This window comes from Strix uralensis, chromosome 12 (genome assembly GCF_047716275.1).
Source record: "Strix uralensis isolate ZFMK-TIS-50842 chromosome 12, bStrUra1, whole genome shotgun sequence".
NCBI lineage: Eukaryota > Metazoa > Chordata > Aves > Strigiformes > Strigidae > Strix > Strix uralensis.
Window position 1 is genome coordinate 10,090,115 of NC_133983.1, and position 20,489 is coordinate 10,110,603.

General features: G+C 35.6%; 1 protein-coding gene across 5 annotated transcripts in view; it reads right to left on the bottom strand.

The window, feature by feature from the left end:
* The window catches only part of PHKB (phosphorylase kinase regulatory subunit beta), an 85,991-nt gene that overhangs the window by 62,468 nt on the left and 3,034 nt on the right, over window positions 1–20,489 (bottom strand). For 3 of the 5 annotated variants that reach the window (XM_074881268.1, XM_074881270.1, XM_074881267.1), the window contains 5 exons: window positions 14,211–14,300; window positions 11,313–11,451; window positions 8,389–8,488; window positions 5,120–5,227; window positions 2,455–2,535 (listed from right to left, as the gene is read on the bottom strand). In XM_074881268.1, coding sequence (XP_074737369.1) covers window positions 2,455–2,535; window positions 5,120–5,227; window positions 8,389–8,488; window positions 11,313–11,451; window positions 14,211–14,300 — 518 coding nt within the window. Of the gene's footprint in view, window positions 1–2,454; window positions 2,536–5,119; window positions 5,228–8,388; window positions 8,489–11,312; window positions 11,452–14,210; window positions 14,301–16,302; window positions 16,321–20,489 lie in introns of those variants that run through there. The other 2 variants (XM_074881269.1, XM_074881271.1) reach the window with 2 other exon arrangements.

Genomic DNA, 20,489 nt, shown 5'->3' on the forward strand with positions numbered 1-20,489 from the left:
ATTTATCTACATACCTCTATTTTGTCTTTTTCTTGCCGTTTTTCTTTAAATCTTAAAAAGTTACTATTTCAGGTACGTTCTTTATGCTAATACCAGTCTACCAGTGATACACATAATTCTATACTTCCTGGTCTCTCTCTATATATACGTCTCTGCTAAAATTTTACTGTGGGGTGCTCATGTACAATTATCTGCACACTAAATCTTTTCATAGCTAGTACTTTCAAGGAAACAGACTGTCCCACTTTTTAGATATGCCCAGTATTATTCATTGCTGTAGTTTAGCATTTGGTTGTATTAAAATGAACTTTCTCTGGATGAAGCTAGAACACCCAGTGATTAAGAGTATGGCTTCTCCTATCTCAATCATTAACTGAATTTTAGATGCATCAGCTAAGTGAAGAAACAAAAAGCACCACATAAAAATATATAAGCTTACTTATGACTTTCTAGCATTTATGATGTTCAGAACACAAGAAAAAAAATGCTCAGCTACAGATATTTTATGAGACTAACCAAGGGTTTACAAATAGCAGATTTACAGAAAAAAGGCAGCAGATAACTGGTTGCAAACCAAAAATCTTCAGAGAGCAATCATTCATATTATGGGCATGTAAATGCTATAACCAAGGCAATGCTAAAGCACTTACAGAAATTATGGATTGTCTGTGTTATTTATCCTTCTGGTCAAGCATGTGGAGAGCAAGGTGTAATAAAGAATACACATGCAGCATGGATGACTGCAAATACTAGTGTTACTCTGTTTTATGTGTAGATAACTGCTCTCAAATTTATTCACTTGCACAATCATATACTGTTCTCTTTGTTATGGATGCAAAGATGCAATTAAATTAATTTTTCAACTGCAAACAGATGCAACTAGAGGGTAACTCACTGACAGCTGCCATGCCTGACATCAAGCAGTCTGGTATACAGGGAGTGTCTCCAAAGCCAGGAGTTCTGTGTACAAACATACTCATGCAAACAGCTTGCCAAATATCAGCCATCTGCCAGCACCTTCCACTATGCTAGCACTGGTTCAAAACCCTCTCTCTACGAAAGGAAAGAGACTGAATACATCGTGCAATGATATAACTGGAAAGAAATACCCAATTTGATGTTTGGGTAGCAGATTGCCACATCCACAGTGCTGCCAATGCCACTATGCTAAATATTATCTAGAGACATAGGAAAACTTGGAAATACCATAATTATGTGGCATTAGTAAGATCTGAGAATATATACAATTGTTGAAGCTATACGGGGTTAATAGAATGTACAGGTCTCTGGTAAAATAATCTTAGTATAAATCTCCATAGTCCACAGATTTCTAGGGTATGGTTGCAATGAAAACTACATCCTGACATTGAAGTGGGTAATATCCACTGACTGGAGAGTCTATACACATGCACTTTTTCTGTTGATTCTCTAATTAAATGCAAACATCTGGAGGATAATATAAATTATAAGTCAAGCTGAGTAAATACATAATTATATACACTTGCCTCCTCACAGACATAAAGGCAACTCAGAGAAAATAATACATCTATCATATGACCTAACTAAATGAGAAAGAAGACAAGTTGCATCACTTAGTTTTCTCATTATCTAAAGAAAAAACATTAACAAAGATGTTCATTTTAGAAATACAATGCACATACAGTATTACTGGAAAAATCTCCCTTTTTTCAAAATGGTAGTACTATAAGTGCACTTATACTTTTTAAGTCAATACGGTAGTGACTATTAAACAGACCAGAGTATATTTAAACAAATCCCAGTTAAGAAAATTGGAATAAAAATAAAAATTGTGCTTTCTGTTCCTGTCTCAAAACATAACCCCATTTTAGAGCAGGACAGCAGGTTGTCCTGACACAATCTGTCTTCAAGTCAAGGCCATGGTGGCTATTATTATCTTATTTACAGAGCAGTTAAAAATCTCGCATCTCTTAGAATGATATAAAATCGTTTTGTTTTCAATTGAAGATAAACAAAACTTCTCAACACCCATAGGTTCGTATGTATTTGAAGAAAGTCTTTCAGCTTTCCAGAAAATTAACCTTACTATTTATTTTATTGAAATTCCACTGGACAGAATGCACTGACTGACAGTTTGAAATAAGGTGAAAAGTGACAACAACATAGCCAGAAGTTAATCGTCCTAACAGACCTTTTATTTCTTGACTTTGTACCTTTCAGAAATAGCAGGGAACTATAAAAGTTTTCAATGTCATGTTACATTCACTCCTTGCATATATAACACTTTATTAGCTATTAATTTATTTCACCATCCATTCAATCCATTTATCTTTTCTGACTTCCATTAAAAGTGGAGAATACCTGCAGTGTATTTCCAGAACAATTATTTTACAGTTAGCAATTAAATAAAACCAAGGAAATAAAACCAAACAACTTAATGAAGCAAGTGTTTTAACATTGGGAATTGATTTGTACCTCATCTGTGTTGTAGATAATCTGCAGCCCCGAAGAGATCATCTCAACCAAATAGAGGAGAAATAACGACAAAGCATTTATCTGAAGTAATTAAAAAAAGAAAGGAAACTATAATTAACTTTATGTTTATTGGAGTCACATAAACAAACAAGCTAAATGTGGTATTACTCACTAACAAAGATGGTCCCACTATAACACAATTTTGGTTCTTTAAAAATATTATCCTAATCTACCAATATCCTAGATGTAATGATGTGGAAACAATCAATAGGAAGAAATGCCACAAACAAGCATTGTCCTCTAAAACTTCTGCTGCAGTATCATTTTTTAAGTTATTTGAAATTATGATATTAAAATGTTCTTGCTTAGGCGTATTGCTTTCACCTGCAGACAATCACTTCAGTCACAAGCTGGTTTACATTTACATATATGCCAATTTATAAGCAAGTAGAGCACCAGGAAGGCAAGTAGCACACTGAATGGCACACAGCACATCTAAAAAGCAAATCACTTTATCCCAAACTGGAATTTCAGCGTTACAGACTGACAGAAGTATAATTACAACATTCAGATACGATGTGCGCTTGCAGCCCAGAAAGCCAACCGTGTCCTGGGCTGCATCAAGAGAAGTGAGGTCAGCAGGTCGAGGGAGGGGATTCTCCCCCTCTACTCCGCTCTTGTGAGACGCCTCCCTGCAGTGCTGGGTCCAGCTCTGGGGCCCCCAACATAAGAAGGACATGGACCTGTTGGAGCGGGTCCAGAGGAGGCCACAAAGGTGATCAGGGGGCTGGAGCACCTCCCCTGTGAGGACAGGCTGAGAGAGTTGGGGGTGTTCAGCCTGGAGAAGAGAAGGCTCCGGGGAGACCTTAGAGTGGCCTCCCAGTACTTAAAGGGGGCTACAGGAAAGGTGGGGAGGGACTCTTGATCAGGGAGTGTAGGGATAGGATGAGAGATAACAGTTTTAAACTGAACGAGGATAAATTCACAGTAGATATAAGGAAGAAATTCTTTACTGTGAGGGTGGTGAGACACTGGAACAGGTTGCCTAGAGAGGCTGTGGCTGTCCCCTCCCTGGAGGCTGGACGTGGCTTTGAGCAACCTGGTCTAGTGGAAGGTGTCCCTGTCCATGGCAGGGGGGTTGGAACAAGAGGATCTTTAAGCTCCCTTCCAACACAAACCATTCTATGTTTATATTTTTGAAAAACTGTTTTCTTTTGTAGCTGTACATAGCATTTATTATTAACAGTAATTACCTTCAGCAGCTGTACAGATGAGCACCACAATGTCAATTTATTAATAAATCAAAGAAAACTGCTTTTCTTACACAGAATTCTAGTATAATTGAGAATCTGTACAACTTCAATAGAGAAAGTAAGTTTATCACAGTAACTTGCTTCAATGAGCTATAAAACCATAATCTTAGCATATGAAATTCAGAGAAACCACCTAGGACAAAAAATTTGGTTTCTCATCTGAAACACAAGCAGGTTAAGAATAAGGTCCAAATTTTAAAAATTCCAAAGGATTTAAAGACCACTGATTCGAGTTTCTTAACAGAATCCAAAAAGCACCAAGTACAGCAGTAACAGCAGACCAGCTATGTAATATATTCCATTCTTCCCAACCGAACCACCTCAGTTACTGTTTTCTGTTGTCTCCACCGAGCTGAAAAGCCTTTATGTTTTGAGATTTGCTGATGACTGAAGGGAATGTGTATTCACGTTTATGGGAAGGGTTGAGTTGCCACAAAAAACAAAGACTTTGAACTATCATAGAGTGCTCCCCAGGTCCCAAAATTATTGTCTCCTCCTGCAGATAAAAGATGTGCATTTTCAGGAAGCTTCACACAGGAGTCCAAAATGCTAACTTAGCATTCCACAAGTCATTTTTCTCAGAACATACATTTCCTGAATCCAACACGCTTACTGTACAAACTATTTAAGTGATGTTGTCACCACAAAATTGAATAATTATCAACCTACTGTCACTTCTGAATAATTTCACTAGCAATTTCTGAACTAAGAGTACACAGAGTTATGGAATGCAAAAGAACAAGGTAATGAACGCAAAAAAGGGTCTGAAGGTAAAGAGAAGGAAAAGAGTAAATCAACACCTTGGTTATGAAAGACAATAAAACAATCAATTATGCAATGAATCTGACTAGGAACGACTACACAAAATAGTGAACAACAATTTGTAACTAGACAAAGCTCTTGATGGTGTATATTAAAATCTAAACTATGAATGCAAATTGCTCAGACATAGAAAATAAGGTTGGAAATGTTAATAAAAAATATAATATTCAATGTAAGATTATACTAAATCTTTCATTTTACTGATGACTTCAACATTTTTTTGGCCAGGATTATTTATTGACAGCCATTTGTTGTTCTCAAAAAGAAGCAACTTCATAAAAAAACAACCATCTATCTCCACAAATCCCAGAGATATTTCAGTACCTTCTGACTAAAACATACCACTGAGTTATATTTCAAAACAGTCTTTTTCACCAAAAGATGCAGAAGGGATCTCAATTTTATCAAGTACAACACATCTAACAGAAATCTAAACAAACTGAGACAGCTACATCATGAAAGAATGGAGACAACAATAACATTATTTAAAATCATTCAAACTTTCATTTACACACACATGCATATTTTACCTGAAGGTGACCATATTCCTTATGGGAGAAGACCTCATCTCCAGTGTTTGCACTGAAAACAGAATGAAGACATTCAGATGGTTTGGGGTCTTGCTTAAATTGCTGAACCTAAAGGTGAATTAAAGGCAAAATGTAAAATCAAAGTCAGTAATTTCAGTATGTTTGGCAACCACAAATTTACTAGATAACTCAGATAATTCACAATTTCTTGATATGACCACTATGTAAAACTTAAAAACAACAGTTTCTGAAACTCATCAGAAACTATTTCATACATAAAGTATACATATATTCAACTCATCTATTTAATCTATTTGGGTTTGGTAGGAAAAAAAAAAATCTGTAAGAGACAGCTACAGATGCTTAGTCACTTCCATCTTCTGGACAAACACCATCTCATTTACTGGAGGTGAAATCTTAGCAGAAAGCATGTCAAAGCATACCACCCCGACCTCGAATTCACAGATCTGAAATGTAGATATAGAATTCTGATCCATAAGCTCTCAACTGGCTCACCCAGTTTCCCTAGCAGAGTCCCATGAATTCCAGCTACTCTCTCACATATGGGGCAACTCCCCTCCACACCTTCCTGCCCTGTCCTAAAGAGCCTGCATCCATCCATCTCAGCATTCCAGTCACTTGATCTGTAATCCCGTGCCATCATAGCCCTGGAGCTGTACTCATTACTTCTAATTCCTCCTTTTTGTTCCCCATGTTGCATGCATTGGTGTCCAGGCATTTCTGAGGGGCACCCAAGCATGCCGTTTTCCCAGAAGGGGTATGAGAGCTTTCTTCTGCGCAATGCTGTCCCATCAGTACGTCCTTATTTCCACACGTACTCTTGAGACAACTCCACTTCAGTTAATACTATGCGCCTTCTGTTCACATCACCCCAGGCCCTTTGCTTGCGTACCCCATCCACCACTTCCTCACTTGACTGCGCTCTCTCACACTCTCTCCTGCGCACTATTCCTAGTTTAAAGCTCTCATTGGAGTGCAAGAGCCCAAAACTTTTGTTGGCAACAATAGTTTTAATAATTATTATGAATCATGATCCATAAAATTTAGTAATTATTATTGTACCATTTGACAATGCGATAAAGGCTTTAAAACAAAAAAAGGTATTATTATTGTTATTAATAATTTTTAAGCCTTCTGGGTTATAGACCTACAAAAGTGTTCAGAAATTGCCACATGTAGCTCATGTAACAAATGAAAAGATGCAAGAGCTAAGAATATCTAGTATAAAAGAGTACATGAGAAAACAAAGATTTATTTTGGTGAGCACAGTTTGTAACAATCAGATGTACAGTGAAATGTTTACAGATACTAGGAGGCAAAGCTGATAGCTGAAGAAGAAAACATAAAGATCATAGATAGGAAGAATAGTACCCCAGATTAAAATTACTTTTTATTTGTGGACACTATCACTGGACCTCAGAATGAGCCTCTATGATACAGAATCTCTTATGATGGAGATGAAATGCAAAATTGTAGTAATGTAAAATTAATTACTAATACAAGAGGTTAACAACAAAGGTGTGAAATAAGAACTATAGTGGTTTTACAGTAGTTTTGATTCCTTTTGTGTCACAAAATGTCTGCTACCTTACAAAACCATTTTAGAAAACAATCTGGACTGTCAGAGAGCTGCCAATAGCACAGAGAAAGGAAATCAAATTCACAAAGAAAAGAATGAAGGTAACAAAAGAAGATCCTTCTCCATAATTTCTCAAGTCATGCTATGCTCTCCAACAGTTTTGGAATCTTCTGACAATAACTGACAGTACTTGGTCCACATTTCACATTTTCAACACTGATCTTATATTCATTGGATATTCTTCTCTACCAACAAATCATACATAGCATAGCATGTGCCCCAGAAGCAAGAAAGTGAATACAATTTTACAGAGTTATGTCTAGTCCATGAACACATTCAATACATTTTAGGTCATGACTCGTATGTTCATTAGCAATAGAATATAACATCTGCAATTTTCTTCACAAGCAGCAGCATCTATTCAAGTCATGCATTGGGCATATGTAATTCATATTATTAAAAAACATCTTCTTTCTACATGGGACTAGCACATACAAAGTCTCTCAGAATAAAGTCCAGTTTGACTTACGTCTGTTAGGTACCAGAGACTGTTTACTACTACACTGTAGGAAGAGAGAAGCATTTACAGTAATCAAGGCAAAAACTGACAACCAGTATGTCAGCAGTGTGACATCTGTGTTAATTTAATGCTCATTATTCCTATCTGTACTCATCCTCCTCAAAACAAACCACTGCATGTCAAAGAGAAGAACAAATGTAGTAAGATCAATTTAGGTCAATATTATTTAAAGATACAAGACTACAAAGAAACAGACTAAGAAAACTGAGAAAAAAATATCATGTCAGCATAAATACAACTGGCAATACACTCGATTTGCTTATTATTATTATCATTGATATTACATGCCTATGGACTTTACATTTCAGTTTGTGTGCTTAGAGTAAGTGATGGAAGCTATGTGGTAAAATGAAAATTACTTTTAATAATACAGTTAAAAGTCAATGACATGAAACTTAAAATAATCACATGGAATATAGATATTTAACTACCTGCAGAATTACTGCTAACCACTATGCAAAATTAATGCACTATATATAAATTCTGAAAAGGAGAAGCCCTGAATATTCAGGAATATTCAGAGTATACTCACAAGAGGATTACAGGCTAAATAAAACGACTGTATTATAATGTAAGTAAATTACTCTGTTTCCTTATTCAATTTGGGTTGCTGCCCTTCTGAATTTACATCATTAAGTCAAAGAATACTGGAAAGTGGCTGCTAAAGAAACAAGCAAAATAATCAAAACAATCACCTAGGTAAGGGGAACAAATGCAAATGTAATAACCAAGTTAACAGTGCAAAGAAAACTCTCCAGCCTTAGCTAAAAGAAATTCTACATCTTTCCATTTAAACACTAAAAAGACATTAAAAAAACCCCAATTACTAATGGTCTAATATTTAAACAGGATAAATAACTGCAGAAGGAAGTTTCAGGTATGCCCTTCGCAAGTTTACTTTGCAAAATGCTCATGTCTTCTATGCCCTAAAACAGTGCTGCAGCCTGACAATAACGAAGCAGCTGTTCTTAGCTGGGCACATAGTAATACTGCATTCCCCTCTTGAATTCCATCCATATTTAGAAGTTAGTTTTCAGTTTAATTAATCCCTTAGAATTGAGTGCCTGTGTTCACACTATGGTGTTTTACCTTATCGGCCTGACGCATGTAGCAGTAGAGAATTCCTCTCATACACTTTATAGCAGAATGCTCCAGTTCATGAGTCCTTCCCTTGTCGTCATCAATACGCCTGGGTAAGAGAGATAACTCATAAAACAAATTGAAAATGAATTAGGGGGGGAAAAAGAAGAAAAGGACACATTAGTGCTTTGGAATATTAGACATTTAACTAGGACTGTTGTATAGTGGTGCCCACACTCATATCAACATACTTATAGCCCTACCCATTCTTCCTTAATTTTTTTTTTTAAAAAAAAAAGCTTTTTAGTTTACATTGCAACTTACACGTTCTTATTTCAAAATTTAAAAAGAAAAAAATATCCTTGCTGATATTATAAGCTACTGCTCTGTGCTCCTTGAGAGATCTAAAACACAAAGGCAATTTCTCTTTTACTCTACAAAATGTCTGCCATTCATTATCAAGCAGCCACTTTCCTGATCATGTTGATAAACTACAGCTGTGCATACAAAAGTCTGAAAGTTCACTGCTATGAATGTCCAGAAACATGTTCCAAGATATCTTAGTATTTTTATACCGTGAAATCAAACACCAGTCACAATTACTATATTACTAAACATATATTAAAAACAATGCCAAATCCCAAGTTACTTTAACTGTAAGAAATGTATTGTGTGTAAACAACCTTGATCACTGCATTCCTGTGTTCTGCCTTTTCCAGTTCTCAATTTCTGATTGAGCATTTCAGGGTGAAAATAATGCTTTCTTACATATTTGTAACTTACAATAACGTCTCTCTAATACAAACGTTCAAAACAGCATCACATGCTCACTGCTATTTCTCAGGCCACTTTATAACTGTTACTAATTTGATTACAGGTAAGTGGATGATAACTACACTGCTAACGAAGCATATCCTCTTCCACCATACTTAATATGTTAGTAGTTTATGCCAAGGTTCTGCTACCTACACTGAAAATCAGGAAGGTAGTGATAACTTAAAGAAATCATACCCATCCGGAAATCATGCTATTTAAATAATAACCTTAGATACAAGAAATGCACTTGCTTTCAATTACAAAGTTAAAACAAGGGGGGAAAAAGCAATCCCACAAGAACTAAAATCTGATAATGCAAAATGAATAGGTTAAGAATTTTTTAAGCAGTAGGATTTATTCTCAACTTTATCATAAATCCAAAGAGCAGTAAGAAGCACATGTAAAAGCTCTTAAGTTTTCATGTTACATTTTTCTTCTATTCACAACAGCAGTGTTTGTTTTTTTAACATGCTCTCAAGAAATGTAGCTTTTATGAAAGTGAACAGCAGCACTAGCATGAGTCAAACACAGTAACCTGCATGTGGTAGATAACACAGCCTTCCACATGAGTCTTGTATCTTGGCTCATTTCAGAGTTTAGCCATTCACTTAATTTCAATCATTAACCTTTCCCATCAAAGAAAATTTGTTGTGCAGCACCTGAAGTTCAGGACCCTGTTCTGAGCACACCTGGAAGTAACACAAACTATTTATCTCGCCACACCGCCCTTCCTTCAACCTGCAGCAAATTTCATGTATTATCTTCTGATTCTACATACTGGAAATTAAAGACTGAATAACTTGGGCAACATTATGCCATGCTCTCTTCCGAGTTGCTGAAAATTCAACACAATCACCTCTACCCCTTTAATTATTCCTTCTAAATTTTGTCTATTTTTTTGTTTCCAAATGCTTTTATTTCACCAACAGAAAGAGGAATTAAAAGAAAGATGCAAAGATTTCAATATAAGAAATGAAAGTAATAATTACACATTTTGAATGTTAATTTCTTTATAATTTTTGCTAGTTTCTCAAGATTTTGAAACCCGTTAGATCTCAGCACAGCATCTCCAGAAGTAAACACAGATCTCTAGATCTTCTCTTTCAAAAAGTATCAGTTTATAACAACATTTCCGAGAAAACAATTTTAATAACTGTTTCTTCAGATTGGTGTCAGAGGTACAGAATCTAAAGCAATAAATGGGGACACAAAAGAAACTCAAAACTTTTTATCTGCTAAGTAGATCATCTTTACTTCAACAGTAGCTACTCATAGTATTTCTGGCCCTTCTGTAAAATATACTAGAATTTTGTCCAAGAACGTGATCACTACCTCAGTACAAGAAGTTGATTACTAAAAAAAGTAAATTATTCAGTATCTGCACACCATCTTCTTTCTTAAAAATACTGCATTTGAGCTATCATCACTCCTGTCTGTGTTTTCCTGGGTGGCTGGGGTAGGAAGGTTGGAATCAAGGAATACTAAACTTCAGAAAGCAATTTCCATAGTTATTTGACCTAAAGGAGAGGGAATTATTAATAAATTATGGAAGGTAACTCTCCCATAGTTCTTAAGGTCATACTCCACCACACCAATTTCTAACCTACTGCTCTAATGAGTCAACAGCAGAGATAGAAAAACAGGAAAGAAGAGCTAACAACTGAGACTGCCCTGCCTTCATACCTAGCAAGGAAGATAGTCACTATTATTTCACAAATATACATTTCTCAGCATTCAAGGATTCTGCCTCCTGTGAGTACCTGGACTGTTACTACCTGCAACAAGCCTGCTTCTGCTCCGAATTCTCCTACTATGTTTAAAGTGAGCAGTACTCCTTGAGTAGTTTATCACAATAACCTTTATTTTTAATAGCATGCATTAACGCCTCTGTTTCAGAATAATGGTACCAATTAAATTATATGAAAACATTTTTACTTACCAAAAGTAGAGTTACATTTTTTAACCTAGTAGCTACATAAATATTTTTATTGAGATTTGGAAACATGTACCATCTCTATGGGTTTACAAAACCAATTTTGATAAAGCTTCATTCCTGCGGAACTGCATAAGAGAAAGAATGTAACATGACAAGGATGTTGAGTTTAGAAGTTATTCACCTGTAAGCAAGGGCTAATGCCCAGGCACATGCAGCACAGTACAGACTGTCATGTATTTTTGCCTTTCGGTTATCCCCATATGTCTTTGTAGGAAACAGACCTGTGGTGGGGCTTTGATAAAGCAGCAACGTTGACTTAACTAGAAAAAGGAAAAAAGGAAAAATGGTATTAATGATACTTATGTTTCTTTGAGTTTCCACATAGATTTTCAGGAATAAATCAAGATGTGAACAATCTGTTAGAGCATGCACAACATAAAACAAAAGAGAAAGAAAAGTAAGTAGAGACACACACACAAAAAATTGTTACACTCTTTTTTTTCAGTCAAAATAGACCTTTTTTTTAAAAAAAATCAATATTCAAAACTACTTATATGGCTCTGTTCTAGTACAACCCACTCTGTACACAATCTCTACAATGCAACCCAGTAATTTCCCTTTCATGGAAAAAGAAAAAAAAAAAAGGGGGGGGGGGGGGGGCTGCAGTACATCAACTGCCCCCCCCTCAATTTAAATTGTTAAAACTCTGCAGAACTCTACATTCATGAAAATTAAATTTTTAAATTACACTAGATGATTGTATCAATATTTTTAAAAAAAGGGAAAGGAATGAGTAAGCAATGAGAAAGGATGACTACAATTATTTAACTCAGTACCTTGACGTGAAAATAGAACAAAACAGGAATTTTCAAGTTGTCAAAACTGAATTAGAAAAAATACAAAATATTACTTTCATTCTTTTTGTACGTGTCCTGTTTTTGGCTGGAATAAAGTTAATTTTCTTCCTAGTAGCTGGTATAGTGTTGTGTTTTGGATTTAGGATGAGAATAACGTTGATAACACACTGACGTTGCTGCTAAGCAGCGTTTATACTAAGTCAAGGACTGTTTCAGCTTTTCGTACTGCCCTACCAGCAGAGGCTGGGAGTGCACAAGATGCTGGGACAGGCCACAGCAAGGACAGCTGACCCAAAGGAGCCAAAGGGGTACTCCATACCATATGATATATGTACAGTAGTCCAGTACATAAACCAGGGGGGAGTTGTCCGGGGGGGACTGCGCCTTGGGGATTGGCTGGGCATCCATCAGTAGGTGGTGAGCAATTGTATTGTGCAACACTTGTTTTGTATCTTCTCTAATTATTATTACTTGTGCTTCCTTTTCTGTCCCATTAAACTGTCTTTATCTCAACCCACAAGTTTTACCTTTTTTTTTTTCCCCCACCAATTCTCTCCCTCATCCCACTGGGGGTGGGGGGGAGTGAGCAAGCTGCTGTGTGGTGCTTAATTGTTGGCTGGGGTTAAACCACAACAGTATTTTAACATTTCACATTTTGTGAATTGTTTTCCTGAAACCGTATAACAGGTGCGCTACAATATTGAAACTGGGCTTAATGCCCTTGAATATGACCCTTCTAAGAATAACCTGTCTGTTACAAGAAAGCATTTATTTTCCAGAATGGTATCAAGCACCAATTTAAAAAGGCCTCTTTATTGTCTATGTATTAGAAATTAAGTATTTTAGATGAAAATCACAGGGGTTTACGACTTTTTGCATTATATTCTTCAGTGACTTATACCTTATAACAAGAACTTGGATAAAATGCTACCTGAAAAAGTCAATATAGATTATTCTAAAATGAAATATAAATTCAAGAGTAAATTTTTACTGAGGCAGCAGACTGCTTGCAACATAAGTGCCCAACAAATAAATAGCAAGAACCACCACAGATTTGCTGCTGCCAAGCGTTAAAAGCAAATTGAACAGTCATCTCCTCTGTAAGAAAGATAAAAGCAGTGTGTCTACAAAAAGCAATGCATCTATGGATAGACTAGGCACAACTCACAAGGTTTCACTTCAAAGTGATTCGAATGAAGCGAGTCTCATCCCACATTTTTAAAATGATGGAAAAATTGTTCACTATTCTATACCCTTGCCTGAATAAAGCTTAAATATTAAACAGTCAATTTCACAGCCATCAAAAAAACTGATTTTAGAATACAAGCAGTTCTTTATTATAACACAAGCCCACCAAAACATGAAAAAATCAAAATAAACCCTTGCTTCTTCAACGTGTATGTTTTTGGCTTAAAAAGAAAACACTAAGAAGAGACACTAAAAAGAAAACACTAAAAAAACCTCACTAAAGTTGGCTTAAAATGTTAGCTAACAAAATTTCAGCACAAATATATCAAATATGGCACCGTTAGTAACAAAAATTAACTTCCTAGTGATCACCTGTCAAACTGTTCTAAGTACTACAAGAAAGCTTTTTTTCCATTTAAATGTTTCCTTAGCTGTATCTGGCTAGTGCCACAATACTAAGCTACTGCTTTATCCAAAATAATTCTGAATTCAGTCTTAGAGCTGGACTCAATTTCCAATATACATTTTCACTTTCAGCAAGAAGTGTAATTCAGCCCTCCAGTTTTTGCGCCTTTCAAACTCTTAGCAGAAATTTCGGAAACTATCCTCAAGTAGCAATAATGTAGCAGTTATGTTTAACATGTAAATATCAATGCTAATTCATATCTGGTTTAGTTCAAGCAGCAAAAACTGTCAGCAGATTACCTTTACTCCTCCCCATCCAAGACCACCAGGTGCAACTCAGAATCTATTCTACTATTTGACAAATGCAGATGATAATTTTGAACACTATCTACAGGTCGTGATTTTTTCAAACAATGTATGAAATATCCAAATACATGCATTACATCATGACAAGAATTTTATGAGGAATTGTAATGACAGAATCCTTCACCTCTCAGAAAATAAAAGTCCTTATTAAAGACTGCAGATACTATTTTAAGGCAAAGCTAATTACTGTGATAACCATAACTGTAAATATTTTAGTAAGTTACACTGAAAATCTTTCATGGTAAGAACAATTATTAACTTACCAATTCTATAATAATGATCTAATTTATCCCACAGACTTTCCCCCTCTGGTTTTAGAAGGTTAATACTTTTAAGTGGCTCATAAATTGAACCTAAAGAAAAGAGAAAAAACAAAATCAAGATCAGAATTAGTTTCATAGTTCTACCATTCCAAAAAATACTCTAATGTGATTTTTTTCATGTTTGTTACACAAAAGCACAATTTATCGAATTTCAATTCAAACAAAAGAAATTGTAATTTATATAATCTCAAAGATTAGATTTCTATATACATTGTTTCTACAGTACCTGTCCACACAAACAAGACCTCCACCTGGATCTCCCATGCCTTGTAGATATTCAGCTACAGCAAATGCTACAGAAATGTATAGTTTAATTATTGAAGACAGCCTATTAAGTGTTAAGAATTTTCTAGGAACATTTTCTTAGAAGTTTGCTACAGAAAGAATTCCTAAAGATATGTAGAAAAACAGAAGAGGGACAAAAGTAACCCAAATCTATTACTTCCCTACCTGCCTTCTAAGATGGCGAACACATACCACTCTATTAATGTTTTACCTATCCCAACCTGGTTTTCACCCACACCAAATAAACCTAGCTGATTTCCTGTCTTGAACCAAAGAAAGGGTTAGCTTGTTCTCTCATACTACCAAAGCTTAAACAATCTATCCAACAGATAAAGCCCCCAAATTACCTATATTCCAGAGAAATACAATGGTATCAAATCCACATCTTTCCTTCTCAGTGTCCTACATATTGACTGCTTCCCTATTTTCACCTGAAAAGTCCATTTTCCTGATAGCTGAAATGAGCTACCTATCAGAAAGACACAATTTCTTAAAAATTACTGGGGTAAACCATTTCCAACTTCTAATTTAAGAGTAACATACTGCTCGCCTCTCATAAGTCACTTTGGCTTTATTCAGTGTTCTGGATGGCAAGATCTCCCACAGAGCCATTTGATAACAGGAAGAATGAGAATTTCCCCTTTCCGGACTGCATGCTGTCCTTCTGAAAAGCTCAGAGAAATTAATTGCCAGGGAAGCCCAACCAGCCAAGCAGTTCTGGCAGGATGCAGCAGAGTGCTGCTATTCAAGTTGCCTCTTTCGCACTCCCAGCACATATCCAAGCATTAGACAGGAGATTGTCCACATACAGGACTCTCATCCAAGCAAAATGAATGTGTGGAGTGATGACAGAAGCTTTATTAATCGAGTCCTTTGGTGGGGAGACTGGAAAAAGTTTCTTGACCCTCAAGTACTCAAACCTCACCCCCCAAATTAGGATTACTTTTGCTTTGCAATCGTAGTAGTTAAAAGAAATCCACCCCTCCTTGAGCAGACTCCTGTGGGTCTGTTGTGCATCGATCCTCTGGTGACATTTACCAACACATCCCAGCTTCCCCTACAGCCTTTCCTTTCCTCACTGGGAGAGGTTAAGTTACAACACATACATGTGGCGAAAGGGCCTGAGAGGGAAGCACAGAGCGCACGCTTTATTTGAGTTGCCTATAAAAACAAAGCTAAAAGAAGTGAAGCTGTTCTGTAATGGAAAAGAAAAACTTGTAATATATGACACCTGTTGTATCTTCTGTTTAAAAATCAACATTCTGAACCAATTTAAATCAATTTTATTTTTCTACTTCTTTTTGCCTAGGAATCCCTGTCCGTGAGAAGATTCGTAATTTATACCGTTATACCATTAATTCAGTTATACTGCAAAAGCACACAATACAGTGGCCTGCAGTAACTGTAATTTTATAAGGTAATCCAGTGAAAGTAGGAGAGAAGATGCCTAAGAAAAAATCTTCAGCAAGTCACTTATTGCATAAAAATAGCAAATTTATGAGAAATACTCACTTGATAGATTTTTCAAAGGCAAATTAAAGACTCTCACTCTTAGATTTGTTAACTGTCACACAAATAGTACATTGTCATTTGTGTGTGAAATAGGTTCAGAATATCTATCCCTTGCAGACTGTTAACACCAGTACTGCACCATGAAAAACAGTTGAGTATTCACAAGCACACACACACACTTAAACACACAAGTCAAAAGTTTCTAAAATAAAATTGTTCTAATTTACATACTTACCAGACAATCTGTGACCCTCTGTGGCCAACAGAGAAACAAAATAAAGTTTTCATGAACAAAAAACATATTCTTCTATTTCAGAGCATTCAAAGATTTCAACTTTGTGCAGAAAGACAACTGAATAGAACAAAGAGCATGAGAACGTCAAAGCACCACCATCTACAAACTATATTCTTTTAGATGTTTGAAACTTTACTAGCAGAAATAAATTAAAACAGCCAGAGTAGAATGTTGATGAAACAAAAAAGTGAAATGAATTAAAAGTTCAAGAAAATTGACAAAAAGTAAAGTTTCACGCCTTGAAAGTATTCCTTAAAATCACTCCTGCTACTAGTAGGAGAACTTATTTAAAGGAACACTCAAAATCAAAGTTTTCCACATACTCTTCATTAATTCCTAATTAGCATCTATATAGTTTATGTTTTGTTTGGGTGTCTGCAGCATTCTGGAGAAATCCTGTGGTAAATTATGTTTCATTAGTATCACAATCTAATCGGAAGCAAGAAACAGATAGGACAAACAGGAAACTAGCTGCTCCTTCTGTGTGGTTCTGTAGTGAGACCACAACCCAGCAGAAGATATTTTTAGGATAGCTAAAAAAAACCCCATCTATACTCTTTTCCAAAATCTATTTAATAGTTCATTCCAGCAAGACAAAAACCTACCATAGAAAGCTGTTTTCAACTACATATTTAAAATAGGTTTTCAAACTGGAAAAAATGACAGCAGCAAGACTGCAACACTTACACATAAAAGAATGACATATGCCAATAGTACCCTTGAGTTCTCAATTTGAACGTTAGCATTCAGAAGAAACAGAATGAGTACATTAATTTCAAATACTATTTTCCATAAATATCTCATTTCATTGTAACCATAAAGTGTGAGCTTTATTTTAGGTAAATAAGTAGATATGCTAGGAAGGAATATCAAAAAACATTTTGTTGATTTAGTATTTCTTCAGCTGTATACCAGTGTAACAACCCTATACAAAAATTAAATAGGGTACATGGTAGTTCAGATTTTCTACCACAAAGAATGAAGTACGCCCATTATTTCCTTACATCAGAAGTGGATTGCTGCAAGCCAGTAACTACTTCAAAAACCACTAAAAAACCCACACAGATAGGAAACTGAAGTGTTGCTTCCTGCATTAATATATTTAATGTCTGATAAAAGAACACTGAAAATCTTTAGCACAAGTCCAATTAAAACCCTGTTTGTCTTCAAATACTGCACTGACTAAATATAGTATATCCATATTTTGAATGAAAATTAATGCCCTTTCACTTCCTACCACTTAGAGGTTCCAGAGTAATACGATTTCACCATTCTTCAAGTTGAAGAATTACTAAAAAGTGTATTAATTTCCTTTCAAATTATTAGAGACAGAAGAAATCTGAAACAGCCCAATAACTGGTACCAGAGACATCAATTACTAGTGCAGAACTAAAGTAATAGACAAGATATATCTGACTTAGCTAAGACATGGAAACTGTAAGAAAACATTATCCAGCAGATGAGACTCAAATGTACAACAATTCCAGGAAAAATTTAAAATTTAATTATCTCTTCTATGCAGAATACAAAACTGAAAGAAATTAAGGGAAGTTCTCTAAGTAAGCTATTAGCAGTGTAAATACTTATGTATATACAACCTCTGGAGGCTGAGACTATTATGTCATCCTGATGTTAAAAGTACTTTCCCATCCACTTCATTTTTATTCCAGTTATACTTGAGATTAGCATTAGTTAATCTTCAGAGAAGAGCTATAAACTGCCTAGATGTTTAGATTTGAAAGCTAGGGTCAACATTTTGAAAGCCTGCTCCAAATTTGTAGATACAGAAGCTTTGAACACCCACACATCCTTGAAGATGGCAGCAATTGCAGATTCTAAAGAAAAACAGACACCAGAATGGAATTCTGGACCTACTCTATGGATAAAGATTTGCATATTTCACAAGGACTGATTATGTAAATTTTTGAAAGTACGGAATTTAAAAAAAAAAAAATAAAAAAAAAAATCACAGAACCAAACACACACCTCCCTGAAGTTTAACCACAAACAATTGAAAGCAACATGGCAGTAATTTTATTTCCAACATTTCACATGCCAGGAGAATAAAAGAAAATGTTTACTTGCATAATTAAATCAGAACAGACCAAACAAAAAAAAGTTGAGAATACCAGATTTCTTTCTAGATTTGATGAGAATAAAAACTGACTGCAGTCCTTGAATGCGACCGTAGTTCTAGATGTAATCCAACACTTGAGACATGAACAAGTTCTGGATCTCAGACCACAGTAACTGTCACTACCCAATATTAGTATGGGCAATAACATCTTCACGCTACAGAAGTCATTGGGACCAAAGACGATTTCATTTCTTCATACAGCAAAGTTTAAGAAATTATATCATACAAACAAATCATATCCTCCCAACTTCACATTTCTTTTCCCTCGAGACTTCTCCTGCAATCTCTCCTGAGCTCGGACTTAATACAGTACTGGAGGGAAATACTGTTGTACAATACAGTTTATTCTGATAGTTGTCTGCCATGAAATATATCTGCTTTTAAGTCCAAACCCATGTAGTTGAGCAAGGTGGTATCAGAAAATAATTTTCAGAAGCACTTCCACCTGAAGGAAAATTCACTTCCCACATGTAAATATCTGAACTCTGACTCCATGAACTTAACACGTACCAACTGTGCTATTGCTGCTGGGGATTTTTAATCACTATGTACAGGAGGAAACTATGATCTCATAGCATGCTTTGAGCAAGAGGCTGGAGTAGATGACCTCCTAACATCCCTTCCAAACTGAACTGTTCTACAATTCAACAAAAACATAGTAATGAAACCCCAGGAGAGGAGCTGGGGGAGGAAGAAGAAAAGGGCATTAAGGTATTCCTCTATCTGAATAAACATTAGGAGTAAACAACAGGTAAAAAGTGATGAACCTAGGTAGAGTGATGATAACAACACAGATAAAAATGAGTAAAATCTTATAATAGGTTTATTTAAATAGTTTAAAGTGACAAAACTTTCCACCTATCATTTATGAAGAAAAATCATGTTAGACTGTGCATATAATTCAATTAGAATTTCATGGAAAAAGAAAAAAATGTACTATTTTATTTTGTCCTTTCTCTATTTCTTAGTCACCTGAAGTGATCTTTCTATACAGTATATTATACTTAATGGAAATTACGGATTTCAGGATTTACAGTAACTAACAACACACAGAAGTTACTGAACACCAGAAATAAAACACTGACCATCGTGCCAGTACACAGGAGCTTCACAGAACCAAAACACACCAGAATTCCAAATTCTGCCACACAAGCCTTGTAAATGCTACAGGCAAGGCAGGAAACCATTCAGGATATTCAAGGCAGTTGTTGTCATTTCTCTGAGGACTCAAAACAATAGCTCTTAAAACTAAAAAATGTTTATTCTGCATCACAACATCATCAAATATCAATCTAATAATTAGGAAGGAGTATTTTTTTTTACCACAACATCAACACTTGACATGTCCTTTAGCATTAAGAGAGGCAAAACAGAAACGCCACAGGCAGGGCAGGTTCAAGTGACTCAGCTGTGTCAAGAGATGGCTGAAATCCCCCTACCTGCTTACTCTCACTAGCACTTGTAGGCTTCTGTGTTTAAACACAGACTAAACAAGAGTCCTATATGGCTTTCCCCAGATCAGCTAGCTTCACATATGGACATATTTTTCCAGTCAAACTCTTGTCAAAATATATTGAACTAAATCAGTAACGGTCTTGACAACTTCATATATTCTAGCTTCTGTTGTACCTAAAGAGAAGTTGTGCCATGGGACTTTTCTTTTGCTTCTACTTAATTTCCAAAAGTCAAGCTTTGGAACAATGACTGACTTATTAGAAATTTTACTTCTTTCATCTAAATCAGTCGCACTAGGGTTTTTAGGAGTTAATTCTAAATACAATTCTTAGTGCATCTTTCACATGATCATCATCTTGAAAGAGAAATTTCAGTTCAGAGATTGTTACGCTGAGAGATACTTACAAGAACAATAAAACACAAACAAAATAGGAAGATCTGAACAGTAGATTTCAATCTAAGTAGATTCCAATTTTCAGACATTTTCCCTGATTGAGCTCCAATTTTTATGTTCTACTGTACAGTGCTAAAAATC